Raw genomic sequence first — 23,123 nt, forward strand, 5'->3', positions numbered from 1 at the left:
TTCAGTCTCTTAAAATTCAGAACTCACAATAACCTCATCTGTGATTAAAGCTCTATGTTAAACATTTCTCAAGCCTATCTGACATTAAACATGGACTTAAACCTTTGCTAAAGCGATCCCAAGATTCTTCCAATGAGATAAATGTCTCTGGGTTTTATTTTTTTTTTTTAAACTCTCAATACAATAATTTAAGCAGACACATTTTTATTCTGGTGAGGTCAAGCAAGCCAAAACACATTAAACCAAATTAAGTTTGCTATTCATGGTCACTCTCCGCAGCTTGCGGTGTTTTCCAAGTGCCTCGTAAATGCAGACTACTGGCCCGTAGGCAGGAGTGTTTATTCGAATCTGAGCAAACCAGTCTGTCAAGGAGGAATGCCTTCAGGAGGCAAATCGGTCTGTTATCTCCATAACCCAGGCCAGCATATTCCATGCAAAAGAGAGGCAAACAGTAAAATTCACCATAAGCATAACTTTCCATAAAAAGGCTGATATATTTTTTTGGGGGGGGCGGAAGCATTGTTCTAAAGAATTTAAGTGGGAGTAAGCGTGGAATAAAAAAGAATTTTAAAAATGGGTCATTTTGTAAAAAAAATCTCAGGACACCATTCATACCCAGCTCTGCTTTCCCATTTTCCCAGGCACACAGAAATGGGAGGGAAAGTTGAAGAGAGGACTTTAAGGAGAAGAAGCAGGAAATGGGACCGCAACTCATATAAGTAACTTATAAACAGGTGAGCTTGAAGGAGCGTTCCAAGTTTTGGCTTAAATGCTAGTTGCATGCCCTTAGGATTAAACACAGCACTCTCCCAGTTTCCTGGTTCCGTCAGAGGCATTCTCCCAGGCCATGAGATGTTGTGTCTATAATTATATAAAAAAAAAAGCTCTCTCCTCCTTAGGATCACATAATCACCAAGTCATATCAATTCCTTCTTTAAAGGTTCTCTTTCCATCGTTCTTTCTCTTTTCTCTTTCCCTGCACCCCTAAGCCTTATTCATCGATTCACTAAAAAGTTTCACTCATTAACAAATTGATGTGCTTACTAAGTGCCTGGCATACAACACCCTCTTCTTAGACATCAGCTGTGTCCTCTGCTTCCAATCTGTTCCTCTCAAACACCTTGATTTCAGGAAGGCTCGTACATTTGAAGTCACTGAGACCTGAAAACTCTATGTTTTAGATGCATTTACTTTTTCTTGATGCATTTACTTTTGTCCCAGTTAAAATGCAAACAGTCTTGGGAAGGCTTGATCTTTACCTGGTATTAACATAGAAACATGTACTGAAGATGTGTGTGAGTTGGGAGGGAATGTGGGTGGAGGAGTGAAAGGTAAAACAATCACAGGACAAGAGCAACTGTGTCATTTATTCAACAGCCAGGATAACAACGCTGGCTTTTCAGGCAATATCACAACTATATGACAGGATTTCACACACGGCGGCCAAGACATGGAAACAACCCAAGTGTCCTTCCATAGAGGACTGGATAAAGAAGATGTGGTCCATGTGTACAACGGAATACTACTCAGCCATAAGGAAAGATGAAGTAATCCCATTTGTGACAAAATGGATGGATCTTGAGAATATCATACGAAGAGAAATAAGTCAGTCAGAGAAAGCTAAGAACCATATGATTTCACTCATATGTAGGATATAAAACTGAAACTCATAGACACAAACAATAGTATGGTGGTTACCAGAAGGTGTGGGAAGTAAAGGGTAAAGAGGGCCAAATATATGGTGATGGAAGATGATTGGACTTTGGGTGGTGGACACAATTCAATATACAAATCATGTATCATAGAAATGTATATAATCTTGTTAACCAATGTCACTCCAATAAATTTAATTTTTAAAAAGACAGGATTTAACACAGTTTGAACACATGCCCCTAAATTAAATTTTTCGTAAATAGCCCTCTCACTATTTCCCTGGTTTTACACAAGGCACCCCAGCACCTAAGCTCTATACTGCCTGCCTTTCGAGGCTCCCACAACCCGGGCTCATGACCTTTTACCTCTTAGAGGTCACCCTGTGTAAAATGAGAGACTGCAGATGGTGACCTCTTCAGTGCTGCCATTTTAAAATGTTTCTCCTCAGCAAATCCTCTTGATTCTAGACCAGCTATTTTCACCACTACGTCTTTAAATGCTTCACCTCTCAATCTCATCTTCACCCCCCTAAAAAGCCAACTTCAGTGTTACTTCCCATGAAAACTTCTGTTCTAATGACCATGCCTGATGTATGAATTCTTACTGAACCTGGTCACAGGCTACCTTCTATGGTTATTCCTTGCACAGTAAGCTTGTAGGCCAAATACAAACACTTCCAAGAACAGGCACGGGAAAATGCCAAGTCAATATTCAAAAACTGCTTTCTCAGAATTTCTTCCTCGAAAATGCTTGCCATTCCAATGCCATAGCATCCCACAGTCTACACCTGCTGCAGGCTTGATGCACGCCCTCTCAAGGGGCTTTCTCCCCCCTCCCCCAGGCTCACTAATTAAATCCAGTTGATAATGCAGTGTTTAAAAGATCAAATTGGACAGTATGGACCATAAGGGGCAGCAGCCTTCTCCCCCCGAGCAATGCAAGTCCTGTGTCTATGAGGGCTCCTCCAAGTTCTTTGAAAGACCAGCTTTCACTGTCAAGTCTGCCAAAGAGCAAACACTATAAACAGACTGAGGCTGATACAAGAGTCTTATCCTTTTGTCTCTGATAATAGCTTTCAATGTCCCCATATCTATGGACTTTCCTTGAGGACTTCAGTCATGGAAAAGAGTATTTTATAATTTAACAGAGGAAGTGGCAAAATGCAGAGAACCTGATTCCCTCTACTTGTCAACAGAAGAGAGTGTTGAAGCACATGAGCCAAACATTTGCCTCCTTTCCCCAAATCTCTGCCCCTTTATGAGCCAAGGGAAAACTAAAGTAAGCTAACTTCAAAAAGCACCCTCTCTTTCTCCACTATTTATTGTCAATGGAAATGACCGAATGAGCTCTCTGCCTGTGGCTTATCCCGAAATGCAAGCCCAGTATCTGGAGAAATCAACACTACCCGGATGTGGTGGACCAAGCTAATGCTGAGATGGGGGCACACCACCTCACACTCCCTCTGATTACTCCTTTCTTCTGGAATGCCTCTACCCACATTTTACCGAGCGGCTGTTAATGAATGATAAACACAGCAGCCTGGTGAGGGCTCTGCAGCTTCAGCAGCTGCACCCTCCAAAGCCTCTTTGCTTCTTTTATGGGCCAGTAATTCTTAGAGCAGACCCTAGGGATACTTCTTGTTCAAAATCTCAGATCCAGAAAGAGCAAAGTGAGTAAATAATAGGACTGGGGACCAAGTCCCCCACATCTCTGGAAGGAAACACCTACTCGGTAATGAGCCCACAGTAGTTACAGGCACTGTGACAGTGGTTTACAGACATTCCTTTTCATTTTCATCATCGCATGACAATAGCCACGCTTCTCTGAGTCCCTAAGAGGCTAGTGGACTTGGCATAAGTCACAGGGCTGGTAAGTGGAGGAGCCAGCATTCCTGGCTGGCTCCCATGCTTATCTACTTTCCCTGCGCCTCTGTGATGCCTCTGGTGGGTCACCAAGAGACCGGGAACCAATTCCCAGATAACACAATGGACTTGGGCAATAGCCTTGTTTGAGTTGCAACAGGTCTCACCCAACAGACCAGAGCTCACACGTAGGGACTATGGCATTTGGAGGTCAGAACTGCAATTTTATAGAGGAGTTTCCAACAGACTAACAGTACCATTCTTCCCAGAGCCAAAGATGATCCGTGGGAAGGGGCGTGGGGATGGGGGTGGGGGATGGGGCCCCTAGGTGCCCAAGGTGCAGGGCATGCCCTACACTCACTGGGACTCTATTGGGATATAGAACATTCTCTGTTGTGCTTTTTCAGCAGCTCCCAAGGAAAAACAGGTGGCGGATCCTGAGGAAGAATTTGTCACCAGTGGCCCTCTCCTAGCCAAGGCCAGCTACTTCCCATTCTGTGCCCGGATTGTCTCTGCTACACCCAACAGTGTTCCCAACTTCTCTCTGCATGAGGACCTATTGGCTGGCTCCACAAAATGTTATTAATTTGGTAAATTATAATATTTCTATTTTTGTACTTCTTCTTCCAATGGCTATGAAGCCCTTAAAAAAACATCATCAGGGTGAGAACAGAAGGTTGCACGTGGTATGCTTCTCTCTGTGCTAAGGGTAGATGGTCCCAAGCATCCCTTCTTTCCCCTCTGCCACCCTCCCGTTGGACTTGGCGCCCTGAACATAGACCATATGGAGCCTGGCTCCATAGTGTCCATCCATCCACTCATTACTCTTCCTGCTGTCACCTAAGTCTAGGCCATCATTTTTTCTCCTCCAGTATTATTGCCATTTACTTCCACAAGACTCCTGCCTCAAACTGCTTAATTATAATACCGTAAGATCTAAATCTTAAAAAAACAACAACACACAACTCTGAGCATTTTCTGTGCTGAATTAGCCAGACCTTCAGCATGATCTTCTTTCCCCAGTGTTCCTTGTATCTGTAATTTAGCACTCTATGCTTTTCCACCTCTGACTCTTCCCTCATGACACTTCCTTCACCTGAAATACCCCCACTCTGGCCTCTGCCCATTGAAACCTTATTCATCATCCCTGTCCAAGTTGGATAATACTACCAACAATGTGACACTGGTATGCTTTCACCTTCCTTTGATTCCACAGGTATCTATATAGTCAAAGCTCTCTCACTGGATGCATCTTGTCTCTAGTTACCATGAGCTTGTCATATCTCCTTCAATTGTATTATATGTCCCATAGGAGCAGAGACTAGTTTATATTCATTTTGCACCCTCTCACATGGAACCTGACATGTAGTAGGTCCTTGGTATTTGCTGTGATGCTTCAACTAAGTCCCTATCAGACTCAGGATTCAAAACGGCAACCCTGCTATGTAAAGAGCGGGAGAGCTTCCTGATTAGCTTCACGTTCCTGCATGCTTTCTCCTCTTGTTTCCCTTCAACTCCCCTTTGCTCTCCTAACAGGAAAGAACTATCTGGCTAGATTTTAAAGTGCTCTGGCAACAATTTTCTTTCTTAACATATTCTGGGAGGATATTTTCTTAAGGAGGGTGGTGGGGAAGGTGGACTTTAAACTTGGGAACACCAATCCATTGGTCAACAGTATTATCTCAACATACTCTGGGTCATGCACATGATCACACAGATTTAACACGGGTCTAGCAGGACTTCAAATGGGAGCTCAGGCTACCTCAAGGCAACTCCTGTTTATTCTGCTTGTTGCAACAGTCCCAGAAGCAGAGAGAGCAAAGACAGAGAGGGGAGAGACCGAAAGAGGGTGGAGCGAGCCACAAGACTTCCGCCCTCCCATTGGACTTGGAGCCCTTCCAGGAAACAGGATACAAGTGGCTCAGTGTGCAATGCCTTTATGAATCAGTTTTGTGTGTATTTATTATTCATAAGGTCCGTGGATTCACATTAGGGGCTCCTTTCAGGGGGAGCTAGAGTTTTCAATTATACCCTCTATCCTAAATGCATATGCTACATGATATTTTCCATCTGGCCCCCCTCCCAGAGGGGGGAACAGGAACAGTGGGTTAAAGAGGTACTGGTCAGTGGTGTGCATGAATGAGCAGGCCACGGGCATAAGGTAATCTGTGTGCTGAATTAGGCTGGGATTTCTTCATTTAAAGAAACGAGAGAGACAAGTGTGAAATAGAGAGTAAGCCAATTGGTGTCTATTTCTCTGAGAAATGTCTGGATTTAGGTGTCTTCTAGTCTGCTATAGAAATGTCATTGTAGCCATTTGGCTGAAATTCTAGTCGAGCACAGTAGAGTAAGGACTACAATATACACTGACTAGACATATGGACGGAGCTGGGGGAAGGGCAGATGAGGGTTCAGTAGCTCCCAGCAGCTGTTGTGAGGAGCCTGGGGTGGAGCAGGCGGAGGGAGGCTAGGCAACTGTAGCAGTGAGGCTCAAGCACGCTTTGCATACAAACCATAGAGAGCTTTATTCATGGTGCTTTCTCTATCACATTATGGAGAAGTTGGGGGGCAGGCGACCAAACCAGAAAAGAGTGGCCTCCCCTCAATTCATGTGACCACCTTCATTTTGCAGAAGTGGTTTACCAGATGGCCTGGCATTGTGCTATTATCAAGTACTGACAGCAGAGTACCTTGCGCACCACCCCTCCCTACCAAGCCACATTTATCTCACTCTCAGCAATGCTCCTCCCTCACCATTTCTTCCTACACCTATGTTTCCCCAGATCTTAATTTGAAGCCACACATACGAACTATCACAGATTGTACCTAGACATGTCTGAGCTGCTTCTCCTGCAATGCCATTCAATTTTCTCAAGTAGGTGAATCAGTATCAAGTCATGCCACGTGCAAAATACAATAGACATAAGCACCAGCCCATAGCACTGCCCTCAGAGAAGGCATTTCCAGGTCAACACTCAATGGGGCAAATATTGCTGCAGGAAAGTGTGAGTGACATTCTCTTATTAAATACTAGAGGCCCGGTACACAAAATTCGTGCATGGGGAGGCGGTGTCCCTCAACTGGGCCTGCACTCTCTCACAATCTGGGACCCCTCGGGGGATGTCCGACTGCCGGTTTAGGCCCGATCCCTGCAGCAGTCAGACACCCTCTCGCAATCCAGGACCACTGACTCCTAACCACTCACTTGCCTGCCTGTCTGACTGCCCCTAACTCCTCTGCCTGCCTGCCTGATTGCCCCTAACCACCTCTGCCTGCCTGCCTTATGCCCCTAACTGCTCTCCCCTGCCAGCCTGATCGCCCCTAACCGCCTCTGCCTTGGCCCCCGCCACCGTGGCTTTGTCTGGAAGATGTCCAGTCTATCCGGTCTAATTAGCATATTACCCCTTTACTAGTACAGATCATTTGAAATCAACAGGATGCAAAATTTGGACAACCTTTTAAAGTGAAAACAAAAAGCATTATAATACATTCCTCTAATTTAAATCCTTGATCATAGATTTATTTACATGGTAAGGCCCTACTATGTGCTCAGAACTCTGTTGCCTCCTGTGAAAGATAAAGACCTCAAGAGGTGTAGCTGATTCCCATTTAGGGATATTTGGTATCAGCACATATTAACAAAAACTAACATTTATGTAGCACTTGTTATTTTCATAATCCAGGGTCAGGCAGGCTTAGTATCACCACGTCCTCTCTGTTTTGTTTTGTTTTTAAACAGATGAAAAAAAGTGAGCCCCTGTTTTCTCCATGCCTTGCCCAAGGCCCTACTCCATGGCTAAAAAAACATAAGGCCTCAAAATAAAACACGGTAAACAACAAAATAATATAAATTCTAAAAACAGAACAATGTTGTCTTATGTTATTTTCTATAAATGACTTTAAGAGAACCAAAGGATGTGGTTATTTTCATAGTGAATCCAGAGGGCTAACAATCAAATAGTGTCCTTTATATTCCCCTTGGACATTCTTCCTATCAGCATTACATAAACCTCATCTGGTACAGTATATCAGAGAGTTCTCAGTCAGCCAACACGTTTTACTTACCCTACTTCTTCACATACCAGGAAGAGTTTTACATCTTCATAGAACTTTTATATAAGTATATGTGAAAACTGAATATGTCTTATGAGCATGCATGTATTAAGAACCCCTATTATGGAGATTCTCAAGTTTTTAAAAGTAGTCTTCATTCATAGAAAAGAGGACAATTATTTCATACACTCCCCACACATATGTAATATTACATATTTCTGTTTAAATACACAAAACTAAAGCAGTAATGCTTATCAAAAAATAAGTGTGGCCTGGCCACTGTGGCTCAGTGGTTAAGCATCAACCCATGAACTCAGTCAGGGCACATGCCTGGGTTGCAGGCTCGTTCCCCAGTAGGAGGTGTGCAGGAGGCAGCTGATTGAGATTCTCTCTCATCATTGATGTTTCTCTCTCTCTCTCCCTCTCCTTTTAAAAAATAAAAAGTAAGCTTGTTCCTGCTAACAGTGTATAGGCCATCTAGTATTTGTGTACATACTAAAAGAGCTTATTCAAATTCAAAGAAACTTATGTTCCACCTGCACCAATTGGCCTTTGTATCTTCCAGTTCCTCTTATAGTAACCCACAGAAGACGTATTTTATGGGTAAATCAATAAAAACCTTAGTTAATAGTTATATTTCCTGAGCAAAGTTATCCTGACAACCTAGTCATTTATCCTCCTGCAATGAACACATGCACTATCCACACATATGAGGAAATACAGCTTTAAAAATATTTTTTTACAGCTTTAAAAAATTTTTACAACCAACATCAACCAACAAATGTGACCTTTTACTACAGGCCAAGGACCACAGGTATGGCAAAGAAGGTACTGCGTTTTCCTAAGACGTTTCTCATTTCATTTCTTATAAATGAGGATGATTCATTAAACATAAAACATCAATGGAAGTTAGTTTTTACATAGTCTGATAAGGTTTCTCACATCAATAAATTCAAAATAAGAAATCCTTTGTCTTGCCTAGCCGGTGTGGCTCAATGATTGAGCATCGACCTATAAACCAGGTCACAGTTCAATTCCTGGTCAGGGCACATACCCCAGTTGTGGGCTTGATCCCCAGTGTGGGGCGTGCAGCTGATCAATGATTCTCTTTCATCGTTGATGTTTCTACCTCTCTCTCCCTCTCCCTTCCTCTCTGAATCAATAAAAATATATTATAAAAAAAAAGAAATCCTTTTGTCTTAACCCTTCCCTCAATTTCAAGTACAAATATGTGGTTACTATCACCAAAGGTCGTACAGGAAAGTGAGACAACAGGCTCTGGCCTTAGAAAAAAGTCAGTGGAGTTGGAAAAACAAGTACATCCTGACACACCTAGAGCACAAAATCACAAGGCTCTTCATCCAGTACTAAGGGGTGAGGAGCAGAGAAAGCGTAAGATGGATCTGGGAAAGAAAAACCAGGGAAGGCTTCCTGTAGCAGAAAGGGCACAAATGAACTGTATAGAATGGGTGAGTAGAACAGATAGGAACTGTGGCAGGCACTGTTGGTTGCCTACCAAATAGCCATTCACGACTTCCTGACAGAGCCTAGATTTGTTCAAATATCTCCTCTGTTACAAGACTCAGCTTCATGATTAAACTATGACTGATCTTAGCCAATCATGCTGGTTCCATCCCCATGACTTGTTTAGGGATGGACCATGGATATCCCTCAGTGGAGATAATGGGTGATTCTTTTTCCTCTCTTCTTCTTATCTGAGTCTGGATTTTTAAAACTGAATATTCATTAATTTTATGATCATTTTATTAATAAACCAAGTATGTTTGTGATACAAATATTTCTAGCATTTCCAACATAATATTCTTTGGTAGACCCAATATAATATTTAAGAATAATATATCACAATATATCAAAGAATATTATGCCATATATCTATATATCTATATCTATATAGATATAGATATATAGATATAACTAATAAGTGGTGAATAGGGGAAATAATGAACAAATTCTGAGTTAAAGGTTCTATTAAAGCACATAATACTGTGTTAAATAAGCATGGCCTGGCTTAGAGTGAACGATACATGAAAGAAATGACTTAGTCTATTTCCTTGCTGGAAAGTTCAAACATGCTAGCAGAAAATCAATCTGTTTTCATTTACTTGTAGTCACTACTATTTTTAGTCAAAGAACAAATCATCAGCTTTGATTAAAATCAATTAATAAACAAGCCAACAAACTTCATTTGCCTCTCTACACACTTTCTGAATCCTGTGTCAAACACTTTAACAACGAATTGCTTGATTCTCCTGCTTGATTTCTTCTAGTCTCCTATGAATTCCTGACTTTTCCAACCCAAATTCTGAGTACATCAAACCTTTCACCACCTTTGCATGTAGGCTGCTAATCACTATAGGACAAAGTTACAGAGCCCACTGGTTCTACTATAAATTTAAATGACCTAAGCTTTTACGGGGACCTTTCTATTCTTTAGCCATCCTTTGTTCATTTTAGATCGACCCAGATATTCCCCACAGTGTGTCCAGTCACTAGATCCTAGGGCAGCCGTGGGCAAACTACGGCCCGCGGGCCGGATCCGGCCCGTTTGAAATGAATAAAACTAAAAAAAAAAAAAAAAAGACCGTACCCTTTTATGTAACTTTGAATTTATATTAGTTCACACAAACACTCCATCCATGCTTTTGTTCCGGCCCTCGGTCCAGTTTAAGAACCCATTGTGGCATTGTGGCCCTCGAGTCAAAAAGTTTGCCCACCCCTGTCCTAGCGGGATGCCATAACAATAATTTCTTTCTCCCAGGCATGTCTTCTTTCCCCTTTCTGCTTTCTTTGGGGGGAACTTCTCCAACCAGGTAATCCTAGTGGGGATGAGGCCATGACCCAGGCTGGGCCATACCATCCTGAACACAGTAGAGAGACTGGTTCAAGGGCAGGCACATGAGGCAGGTCTGGCCAACCAGAGTCCTCCTAGGAGTTTTCTGCTGAAAGGAGGGAGGAAGACAATAGGTATTCATTTCAGATTTCAAGATGCAAGTATGTGCTGGGGGTTACCAAAGGTTGTGTTTCCCACTATAGGGAGACAGGCTATTTGCAACAGGAAAGAATGAAGCCAAAATACAAAAGTAGAGACAAGCGAACCTAAGAAATGGAGAGCATGAGAAAACGTATAACCTTTAACCCTGAGATCCAGTACCCTCTGAAGCCAGCCCCACCTCTGGGCTTTCTAGTTCTACATGAAACAATAAATCCTCTATTAGGCCGCAGTTGGGTTTCTGTCTCTTAAAATCCCTATGGACTCCTGTCAAATACAGTCCCTATTCCAAGCTCTATCTTCTCTCGAAAAACCAGAAATCACCTACTAGCTGTCCCCACATGCCCTCTTCTTGATGAACTTCTCACGACCCTACTGAAATGATTCTTAAAAAACTTAAATTCCAGGCTTTTTCTCAATATCTGGCCATGGGCCCCTTTCTCCAGCATGTCAAAGCTGATTCTTCCTGTCTTGTGAAAAGCCTCCCCTCCCACAGCTCCTGGGGCACAGTTCTGCCCTAATTCTCCCACTTCTCTGGCACTTGGTCTTCTTCCCACACCCTGAGTCAAGTGTTTCCCAAGGAGTTGTCTTTGGCCTCCTTCCCTTTTCATCTACCCTTTCTCCCTTGGCAAGCTCTTATAATCTAATGTTTCCAGTAATCACCTCAAAATAAAAGACTCCACAATCTATACCCATGATACTCTATTCTGTAGCCGACATCCATGAATCTCTAGTCTCAACTTCATACCTATATTTCCAGATGCCCCTACCATATCATACCTAAAGTCAACATGTATATTCAAAAGTACATGCAGTATCATCTCTTCTGAAGCAATTTCTCTTTCTGTATTGTCTTTTTGTCAAAGCATCAAATGACTCCTCAAAATTGCCATCTTAAAATTAAGTGTTATTGATGACACCCGTCATCCCAGCTGAGACGTCTCTTGATGCCACTTCCACAACTTCCCTCTTAATGCCTCTCATCCGCCCTAGTTCAGGTTCTCATCATTCCTACCTGCACCATTGCCATTAGTATCTTCCTCTGTCTCCCTATACTCTCTCCATTCCAGCCATCCTACTTTCTGCTATGAGATGACACTGATTGAAGGTCATAGGTGATCAAGTCATTTCCTAGCTCAAAAACTTCCAACAGCCACTCAAATGTTGAAACTCCTCATTAGTCTGCCAAGAAAGGCCCTCAATCTGGCCCCAAATTCCTTCCTTGTTTCTTTCCCATAACTTCCTTTCAGGAATTCAGCACGACAACCAAACCAAGCACCACAGCATTCCTATTACCTATCCCAGTCGTCTCCATATCCTTGCTCATGCTCCTTTTTCCTTATCTCCTCATGAAGAACTCCCACCATCCCTCAAGGCTCTCCAGAAATGACAACTCTTTGATGAGGTCTTCCTTAATCTTCCTTGATAGAAGTTACTTCCTTTCTCCTTTGAACTCCCATTACTCCAGTACACTGTTCATCTCTCTTAAAGGCAAGAATCCCATTAAATTCAACACTGAACACAGTGTTTTATCTAACCAAAGTCTGTTGAATTCATGAAATGTCTAATAAGTCTTTCCTCATACTCTCCACACCTACAGTCAGAGCTAGAATTGAAACCAAGTCCATTACTAACAACCTATGTGACCTTGGGAAAGTTACTTAACCACTCTGAGGAAAAACTCAGCCTCCCCATCAGCAAATTGGGAACAAATATAGCTCTCTGAGTTTATGAGTTAAAATAATACAAACAATGTTTGTTCTAGGAAGTCCTATCCAGTACATAGTACGTCCAGTTACTATAAGGTTTATTTCTATTTCTCTATTTTCACCCTTAACTCCCTAATATGAGCGGTCCCCAAATGACACAAGAAAATGGGATGAATCAGACTAGTTATACTGCTCTGTGAGCTCACCATGTACTTCCCAACAGTAAGGGCTATTAATTTGGCTATTATCCTACCAAAGCACTATAAAGTGGAATAAGAGAACGCTCCCAAGAATATATTACTTTTAACTGTCATATATCATCAGAGCAACTGAGGAACTCTTTTGCTTTTACTGGGAGATTACTGCTGTTGATAGAGCTTATCTGACAAGCCTTCATCAAGGAAGTGTTAAGTGAGTCAAACTTTAGTTTAGAGGCAAAAGAAATTCCTTGCATTAGAAGAGAACAATAATCAGCTACTTTCTACAGCTCTAAACAACCCAATAAGACTATCTAAGACCACTTAAACATTTCAGAGACATTAAAGCTGATGGAATATAGTGGGAATGACATTGAGCTTACATAGGTCTAATCCCGGCTCAGTTACATACTCACTGTGGTACTTTGGGCAAGCGACTTGTCTACTACTGGGCCTTGATATTTTCATCTGAAAATGGTATGGCTAGACAAGAAAACTTCATTGTAGGAAGAACTCTTTGTTAATAAATTTTGTGTTCAATGAACTGACTAAGGGAAATGTTGGGCAGCCAAACCACCTTTGATGGTTAGCTGTGGACATACTTAGAGCAGTAAATAATAGTGAGTGGCTGGTCTCTTAAGTTCCCTTTCAATCCTGTGCCTCTAGAGGCAACACTATGGCTTAGAAATTAAGAAGACTTGAATCACATCAATATATATTCAAATCCTGGCTCTGCTATTTCCTATACGACCACAGTGAGTTTTTTACCTCTCTAAAACCTCCATGTTCTCATCTGTAAATTGAGATAATAATAAATTATATCTACCTCATCGGGGGATAGAGGCCTTGTGAGCATTAAATCAGGTAGCATGTATTACGTTTTTAGCACATAATAAACTCTCAATAAATATTAACTGCCATTTATTATTTCGCTTGCACCCTAAAATAATTTCCCTTTGCCCAACTTGACCAATTTTAATTATATGCATTTACTCAGAGACCACAAAAAATAGTTTTAGAAATTTAAAACAAATTTTCAAGACAATAACCAGAGGCAACTTGTAGGTGTCGATTGTATCTTGAACCAGAAATTTGTTTCTTTTGCTATAAAAAACATTAGTGAAACAGTTGTTAAATTTGAATAATTATTACAGATCAGATAAAAATATATATCAGTGCTAGTTTCCTGAATTTGACAACTATGCTGCAGTTATTTAAGCAAAAATCCTTGTATTTTTTGGAATAAACAATAAAATATTTAGAGGTAAAAGGGCATGATGACTGCAACTTACTCTCAAATGGTTCTGAAAAATGTACATATATTTTACATGTTATGGTGTCTGTGTGTTTGTGTGTGTGTGTGTGTGTGTGTGTGTGTGTAGAGAGAGAGTTAACATTTGGGTAATCTGAGTAAATGGTATGTGCAAAAATTCCTTATGCTTGCAACATTTTGTAAGTGCATTTTTATATATGTGTGTGCATATATATATTCTGTATATGTATGTGTCAGTCAATACTTACATATCACTAAACTATTTAGTTTTGACCCACTGTTTATATTTGATTTGAAAATCTCCCTTTCAAATTATTTGCTAGTCCTCTTTTGTAAAGTAAAGCCTCCATTTAGAATTAATTGTCCTACAAATGGAAGAAAAAACAAAAACCAAAAAACTGAGAGATCTTATTTTTATTGATTTCAGAGAGGAAGGGAGAGGGAGAAAGAGATAGAAACATCAATGATGAGAGAGAATCATTGATTGGCTGACTCCTGCACGCCCCACATTGGGGATCAAGCCCACAACTCCGGTATTTGCCCTTGGCCGGAATCGAACCTGGGACCCTTCAGCCGGCAGGCCGACACTATCCACTGAGCCAAACTGGCTGGGGTGAGAGATCTTAATATTCAGAGATTAGTGTTCAGAGATTCAAGTTTCACTTTAGCATTGTGAAGAGTTCCAAAGTCAAAGTACATTTTGAAACAAATGAAATTATCCTAGTCTTATAGTACGTGTTAAACAACAACTGTGCAAGTGCCAAAGTTGGCAATGGTTTCTATTGCTGTTGCAACATCTAAGCTCAAAGTAACATCCACAGATTTTTCAGTGGTCACCTATGGGAAAGCAGTTGGATATGCCTTCTACTGTTTCTCATTAAATCAATTTCACAACTCCACATTTCAGCCATTCCCCAAATGTCTACCAATGCCCCGGCAGGTCTCAAGGAGAGCCACAAATAGTTGTGGCAGCGTCACAGCAGACAACAAAACCTGTGGATGCTAAACAAACGTTTTCCAAGAATTCTGACTTTCCTTTCACATCCTTAACACAAACCGATATTGTCCCTCTCCAACACCCACCCCACACAAAACAGTCTCTCCCCCAAACACTTTAAGAGAAAGAAAGACTGTAATGTTTAAGAGGAATAGTGGACATAGCATTTTATGGTCACAAAGCATGTTGACAAAAATGACCCCATCTTCCCTTCACAGTTCTACGGTGAGGAGTCCCATTTTACATGGTACAAATCTGAGGTGCAAACCTCAAGACCGTCCCAAGACTTTGCACTTTGTATGTAGAAGTTAGAGCCAGACCTATGTTTTTGTATCCTCTGGGGAGAGCAGGGTGTAATCACTGGGTTATGATGTTTATAAACTGTAAAACGTTCAAAAGTAGGTTAAATGTGAAAATAAAACTGGCACCAATAGTATTTAAAGTACATTTCACTTAAAAAAATTGGGTGAAATATTTCCCTGCGAAAACATGCATGTCACCCACCGTGTTCAGAAAGCACAGGGCTCTGGGGATCTGATTTCAAGTCCCAGCAAAACTACAAACCAGACCCGTCAACTTGAATGAGGCACTTGACCTCGTCAGCACCATTTCTGCTTTTATAAAACCGCTTCTCTGCACTGTAATGAGAATGAACTTTTATACATTGTAAAACTCGATATGCATGTTATTTAGCATCATTATCTTTATAAAACTGAATTCTTCATGACCTAAACTGATTGGCTCTCGGGGTTCCCAGTCTCAGTGAATGGCATCCAGTCATTCAGAGCAAAAAGTGTAGCCTCATCCCCATTACTCACTCTCCTATGCAATTCACCTCTCCTTCAGGATAAAAGTCTACACTCCTTAGCTTAACAAGTCTCTCATGATCTGGCCTCATCTCCTAACATTTTCCTGTCTTTCAATATTTCAAACTTCCCTGTTCTCCAATAGGCATCCCTAGCCATTGCATGTGTTTTAATGCGTCTGAAATGTCTACCTCTGTGTGGTTCCTTCTGGAGCACCCTTGCTAGCCAACCTCATCCGGCTAATTCCCACGTGTTCTTCAAGACTCAGCAGAAGCTATTCTGGGAAGCCTTTCTTAAGTCCTACAGTCCCAAGTAAGCCTGCTGCTTCCCCTGATCCTGCACACACGTCTGTGACAGTCTTCACAGACTCTGAATCAAGTGTCCACTCCATCTCCTCCTCTGGACCAGCCATTTCCAACCCGTGAGCCGCAAGCATCTTTAAAACATGCCACACCTGACCATTCAGTCAAGGGCACTGGCCTCTTTCCCCTTAGATCAGGGGTCCTCAAACTACGGCCCGCGGGCCACATGCAAATACAAATATTGTATTTGTTCCCATTTTGTTTTTTTACTTCAAAATAAGATATGTGCAGTGTGCATAGGAATTTGTTCATAGTTTTTTTTTAAACTATAGTCCGGCCCTCCAACGGTCTGAGGGACAGTGAACTGGCCCCCTGTTTAAAAAGTTTGAGGACCCCTGCCTTAGATGGTCAAATAAAAAAATGACAACAGCCAACACAACAATGGCTGTCCGGTTTGAATGAATCAAAAGTATACCTATTTTTTTTTTCAGATCGGCAAAAAATATAACCTATGTTTCGGTGTGCCATGAGATGAAAAAGGCTGAACATCGCTGCTCTAGACCATTATTGGCCAGTTGAACTTTCTGCAATATTGGAAATGTTCTATATCTATATTGTCCAACACACAGCCACTAGCCATTGGAAAAAATGGCTCGTTCGATTCAGGAGATAAATGTTCAATTTTATTTAATTTTAATTATTTTAAATCTAAACTTAAATAGCCACCTGTGGCTCGTGGTGGTGCTGTTGGATGGCACAGGTCTATGTAGACTGTCAACTCGAAAGACCACACTGACTTGTCTCGGTGTCCCTGGCACCACCACGGGATCTGGCAAACGGCACGATTCAGTGCTTGTTGAAAGACTAAGTGAATATGTAAATATCTATAAACACGTCTCATATGTCGTTGGGAACGGATTCCACCCAATATTCAAAGCATTCTGGGTTATCATAAAACTTGGCCAAACTGATCACATCTTGTAAAGCACACCTCATTAAGTATCATGGAAAAAACCCACCCTCCATGAAGCATTCATTTCTCCACAGGGACTTCAGCTTCCCAGTGACGCTTAAATGACTTCCAGATGACTTCTTGATTAATGGTCCGCTGCTTATGAAATATTACAATAGCCATGGCAGCATCATTTTGGAATGTCAAAATCAAACTACAATGTTTTATAAAGAAAATACATGGGTGTGTGTTTTTTTTACCATGCTTATATTAAGATGGGGGGAAAATCCCCTTGAATGTCTAAAGTATTCCTAGAGTATAAAAGACTACTCTGACCTCTTCTTTGAAATTAACCACCAGCTGCCCTAACTGAATATGTGTGTTTGTGTGTGTGTGTGTGTGTGTGTGTGTGTGTTTAAATATATTTTTATTGATTTCGAGAGGAAGGGAGAGGGAGAGAGAGATAGAAACATCAATGATGAGAAAGAATTATTGATTGGTTGCCTCCTCCAAGTCCCACACTGGGATTGAGCACGCAACCTGGGCATGTGTCCTGACCGGAAATTGAACTGTGATGTTCTGGTTCATAGGTTGATGCTCAACCACTGAGCCACACTGGCCAGGCTGAATGTGTTTTTGAAATCCTGTACAATATCTGGAGAAAGTGTCCTAGCTTGATTTGATGGGCTCTCCTCACTGCAATAGCAGAATATGGAGAGAACATGACCTCGCTCCAAAGAACAAGCGGGCACATTCAATTTGGTTCCAATTAAAAGTCTCAGTTGACAGCACGCATGAGCTTGACCTAGGCTTGGTCATTTGAGATTTTAAGAAATCTAAGATGTGAACGTCACAAAGCTGAGCTTGAGCAGGTTTGACTCCACATCCAGGTCCTCACTACGAACCTCTCAGAGTGGAGCTGGCAGTCAAAGGCCTCAGTAAAGGGGGTCTGCACACCACCGCCCACCCAAAGGAAGGAGAGCTTCTCCAGACCCCACCTGGGGCGTCACACATCCCACAGGGGCATCAGATGGTTGGACACCCGCTTGTTAATGTCCTTTCATTGCATCATTACTTCTATAAAGGGAGACTAATCCTAAGTCTGAAACTATACATGAAATAAAAAGGAATAGACCCTTCCCAGGTGGCTCAGTTGGTTGGAGCATCTTGTACTCCAAAAGATACAGGTTTGATTCCTAGTCAGGACACATACCTAGGTTGCAGGTTCAATCTCTGGTTGGGGCACATGCAGAAGGCAATGAATAAACATTTCTCTCTCACATTGATGTTTCTCTCTTTGTCTCTCTCTTCCCACCTTTTTCTTTAAAATCAATGAAAACATCTTTGGGTGAGGATTTTTTAAAAAAAGGAATAGGTAAAGTATCTTAAAGCTTGATTAGGAGAAATAAGGAGTGGGCCCTCAAATACTTAGTTCACTCCTTTTAAATTCAGTTACAAATTAATGAAAATAAGTATTTATTACAAGAGAATGAATGTTCACTAAAGAAAAATAGGCCAAAATAAAACATACATTTAATCCTTTTACCCAAAGATAATATTTGGTATATACGCCACTGCTTTTTTTTTTCAAATGTAGTTTTAAAATAGTAAAATAAATAGTAGCTAGCATTTATATAACCTCTGTTTCATGGACCGTCCTAAGCATTTAACATCTATTAACTCATTCTGTCTTCACCACGATATTACGATGTAGGGACTGTTGATATCTGTACCTTAGAGACAAAGAAACTGAGCAGAGGGAAGTTAAGAAACTTGACCCAGTTCACAAGCTTGGAAGTGAAAATAATCCCCGTTCAGTTTTGGCTCTGGGAACATTACGTTCAACTAAGTAGTGTGGGAAGAAAACTTTCTCTTCAACTTTATTAAATCCTTAACTGCGATTTCAATACTCCGTCGGAAGCAGGGAGCACACCCGGCCTGTGTTATATTTGATTCCTGTGCCCCGGCTGGGGGAGGGGCCGAGCTAAGATAGGAGACGTTCACTGACTTGCACCTAATACTCAACAGCTGGGCTGCAGGACTCAAATCTGTAACAAGAATGTAGATTCCTTCAGGGCTGTATCTCTTTGATGTTCGTCATATCAAACTGTAATCTTCTTACCTCCACATACTACATAATCAATTAGCTTGGTCATGAAAAGCCTATATTTAACTTGATTCAAGTCTGATTTTACTTTTTTCCACCTGGCTCCTTAAAATATAACACTATGTAGTTCCCAATTCCTTTAAAACCTAAACGTGCCAGTTTTAACGAGGCACTGCAAAAAAGTGGGGAGACCAAAACAAAATGGAGGTTAAAACAAGTGGAAAGAAACTGTCCACAATGTACACTGTTAGGCTGGCAATGTGAGGTGCAACTGACGAGTTCAGAGACACTCTTAAAGTCAAAGGTGTTCTTGCAGTCCCGGAAGGTGTTCCATGCATCCACCCCACCCGCAAAGGTCGCTTGCAAAAGCCCAAAGGGACCCACACTCCGTTTTCTGCTCTCTCACGTCAATATTGCTGGCTGCACCAGGACCCTGAGATGCCTTGTATTATTCTTTATGGTTGTGTTACCTATACAGCAACTCCTTTGGCAACAATGGTAATTACACAGCAGCCTTGTTATCTCCAAATAGCACTGTAATTAACTTGTGTCACTGCAACAGCATTCGTGGTTATAATAATTGCAGCAAAAAAAAAAATGTCTATGGAAGTAGCAGTTTTAGTTCTGGCTTTCAAAAATAACTTCAGCTTATTTTGCTCATTAGAGTCCACATCTGAGTGAGATCATGTGATACTTGTCTTTCTGTGACTGGCTTATTTCGCTTAGCATAATACTGTCCAGGTCCCTCCATGCTGTCTCAAAGGGTAAGAATTCCCCAACACCACCACCAAAAAAATAACGTCAGCAATTACACTACTTAAAAAATCAAGTTAGTTTTCCCCAAAAAAGCATGATTTCCTCTGCACAGAGCCCACTGAAGCTATCTGTATGTCCCCTAACAGGACACATTAGACTATCCCTATTGTAAGCTTCCAAAGAGAAGAGAAAAAAACACAATCAAACAACAATTCTCCTTGTGATACTTACAGCTCCTCCAGAAAAGGGAAGTTCTTAAAAGCATCTTCTGGTAATTGAGTAATGTTGTTCATACTGATATCCCTGGAAAACAAAATTAAGAAGTTTGTTAACTCAGTGACATTAGACTTGAGGCATTTAATTTAACAGAAAAATAGTTAGGGGTGGAGTGTTTGTAAAGAAACAAGAAAAATGGGCATAAAGACAGACAAGGAATAGTCATAAATTGGCTTCAGGATGCAGAAAACAGAGAAATTAAATCTTTTCATTTAGAAACATATCCAAATCCTTGATGGCCCCCCTTTAAGGATTCTTGGGGAAAATGTCTCAAACTACATACAATGAGTGGGCCAGCGTGGCTTCCCAGTGGTATTAAACGTGCTGTATCTGATTTAAAAAGTAATAAATAAGCAAATAAGTACCCAAGGACTTGATATAAAAATAATTTTGCTGGCAAGGATGGCTTCTTAAGCCATTGTCAAGAACAATAAAACAGGTCCTAGCTGTACCCTCGTCATATTTCTACAAAACCTATAAAAGTCCTCCAGGTAATAGCTGTGAGTGGATTTCATTTTTAGCCTATGAACAGATGCGGGCTAGAGACAAGTGCCTACATGACAGGTATGCAGTCCATTCCCAGTTCTTCCTTAGAGAGGCAGCAGAAAGGAGAGAACTCATTTGACGATGTAACACAACAATTAACTAGTTCCAACAGCTTAAAACTACTTTATTAACCATTTCCTTCTTCCCTGGCAACTGCCTGTTGGATTGGCTTTCCCCTTCCATACTCCACTAAACATCGACACCATGAAACACAGGTCGAGGCAGCCTCATGAGGGACAGTCCCAGTACACAATGGCTAAGTTGCCTCACGCAGGTCTTCTGCCTCTGGTCTCATCTTAAAGTCTATGGCTGACCCCTCAGGTCTCTCCTGTCTGCAATTCACCATGAAAATTCACATATGTGACCTTCCCTTTACCAGATTAGACATGTTGGTATAACAGAGTGTAAGAGAGCCTGGCTGGTGTGGCTCAGTGGTTGAGCATTGATCTATAAACCAGAAGGTCACGGTTTGATTCCCAGTCAGGGCACATGCCTAGGTTGCGGGCTTGATCCCCAGTGAGGGGCATACAGGAGGCAGCTGATTGATGTTTCTCTCTCATCAATGTTTCTATCACTCTCTCCCTCTCTCTTCCTCTCTGAAATAAAAACATATACATTTAAAAAGTAAGTAAAAAAGAAAAGTGTAAGAGAATAAAGCACACGAAAATCAGATCACAATAACACTTTAGTCAGATAAAATTTTCTTTTGAAGGAAGTGACAACTTCAGTGCCAAGGTAGGAGAGTGCCTTCCATCATCTTCCTTCTCACTGGAATTTAGAAAAGGAATTGCATCCCTTCTAGTTACTAGCCCTTCCTAAGGCAGGTTTGGAAAACTTTGGGAACAGCAATAAATGTAGCACCAAAAACAGCAACCACAGTAACAGGTAACATCAGACTGCATATAAAATCTCACTTTACAAATGGGGAAGCTGGGGTTACTGAACTAAATCATCTCCTGACCGCCACTGGGCAAGTGGTGTAACAACAGGAGAGGTGAACCCCAGTCCCTGATCTTAACTGGAAACTCTGAGTCTCCTAAGCATCATTTGAATCCTCCAGTGATAGTCAAAATATAAAGCAAACCCTCTGTCTGGTAAGATTTTTAAAAAGGAGGGTTACTGCCCCCAAGACCTTGGCACAATCATCAGTGAATCTCAGGAAGAGCACTTTTGCTTGACGATTAAAACGAGGACTATATGCCCTAGCTGGTTTGACTCAGTGGATAAAGCGGTGGCCTGTGGACTGAAGGGTCCCGGGTTCAATTCCGATCAAGAACCTATGCCTGGGTTGCGGACTCGATCCTCAGTAGGGGGCGTGCAGGAGGCAGCTGATCATTGATGTTTCTATCTCTACCTCCCTCCCCCTTCCTCTCTGAAATCAATAAAAATATATTAAAACACACACAAAAAATGAGGTCTATAAATAGCTTTAGCAATTCAGGAACCATCATATACATTTCCTAGAACATGAAACTCCTCTGAGATGAATCTTATGACCATAGAGGTTCAAATGCATTCCAAAATTTTCTATCACTGAGAACGACTCACATTCTATTAAAGGTAACTTATAAGAAAAAGAAATTAATATACTTCTCCAGAAACAATTCTCCATATCCACAAATTAATAAATGTTAAGTAATTATTTATATACATTCTTTTTGAACCCAGGCTTCAGCACTACTTTAGTCAGCTATCATTATGCCTGCAGAAGGGAAGGAGAAACACTTGTTTTTTCATAGACACTCAAGCAAGAATACTGGAGCAAAGGCACCAAAATAGAGGTCAGGACAAGCAGGCCCAACTCCCGGCCTGGCCACACGGCTGCTCGTCATACGAGGCCTCAGTTTGCTTATCTCTACGACGATTAAAAGTGCTTGACGATTGGTTGGGTGGCTTGACTGATTGGGTGGGTGGCTTCCAAGCCTGACATATACTCCTCCCATGATTCACCTTTTTCTGTAGTTTTCATGGAGGGGCACACCCTTCCTGATGAAAATACACACGCTTCATTTTATGGAAAGGGCATGTTTCTGAAAAAAATGTACCATCATACAAAATTGAAAGACTATTAACTTTGCCATTATAAAAGGGAGTCACTCCCACTTGTAAACACATTTGGCCTTCACCACTGAAATCATTCTTAAGAATACAACAAAAACTTTTAAGCATATGGAAAGGTGAACTAATAAGCTGAGTGAGCAGTGGTTCTATAAAATATCACACAATTTTGGCGCTCTTGAGTCATTCCAATAAAAGGAGAAAGAAGGATAACCATAATTTATTACTGTGCAAAGGGAGGCCCTCCGTGCAGTTGCCTCTCGGGTTGGCACACCTGAGTTCGGGTGCGTATCACAGTAACAGAAAAACTGATTAATTGCCTCACCAGAAAAAGACACATAATTGGAGAGACTTTACACCACACTATTCTCCGCATTCCAATTTTTTAGAACACATACACCTATGTACTTCTCTCTCTCTTTTTTCCCACCCTCAGCGTAACAAGACAAAACAGGTCGTTTTGCTGTGAGCTATAAAGGCAATTAGTGGGACTCCGTATTTACAAACTAATATGGGTTAAACAGGACGTGAAGTTTTGTTTCAAAGCTGCAGATTGAGGAGCAACC

General features: G+C 41.4%; 1 protein-coding gene across 3 annotated transcripts in view; it reads right to left on the reverse strand.

Annotated features, from left to right (window-relative positions):
- Nucleotides 1–23,123, reverse strand: part of LGR4 (leucine rich repeat containing G protein-coupled receptor 4) — a 95,700-nt gene that overhangs the window by 26,348 nt on the left and 46,229 nt on the right. For all 3 annotated transcript variants that reach the window (XM_023756373.1, XM_023756372.1, XM_006091595.3), the window contains exon 2: nucleotides 19,909–19,980. In XM_023756373.1, coding sequence (XP_023612141.1) covers nucleotides 19,909–19,980 — 72 coding nt within the window. The remainder of the gene's footprint in view (nucleotides 1–19,908; nucleotides 19,981–23,123) is intronic.

This window comes from Myotis lucifugus, unplaced genomic scaffold (genome assembly GCF_000147115.1).
Source record: "Myotis lucifugus unplaced genomic scaffold, Myoluc2.0 scaffold_92, whole genome shotgun sequence".
NCBI classification, from domain to species: domain Eukaryota; kingdom Metazoa; phylum Chordata; class Mammalia; order Chiroptera; family Vespertilionidae; genus Myotis; species Myotis lucifugus.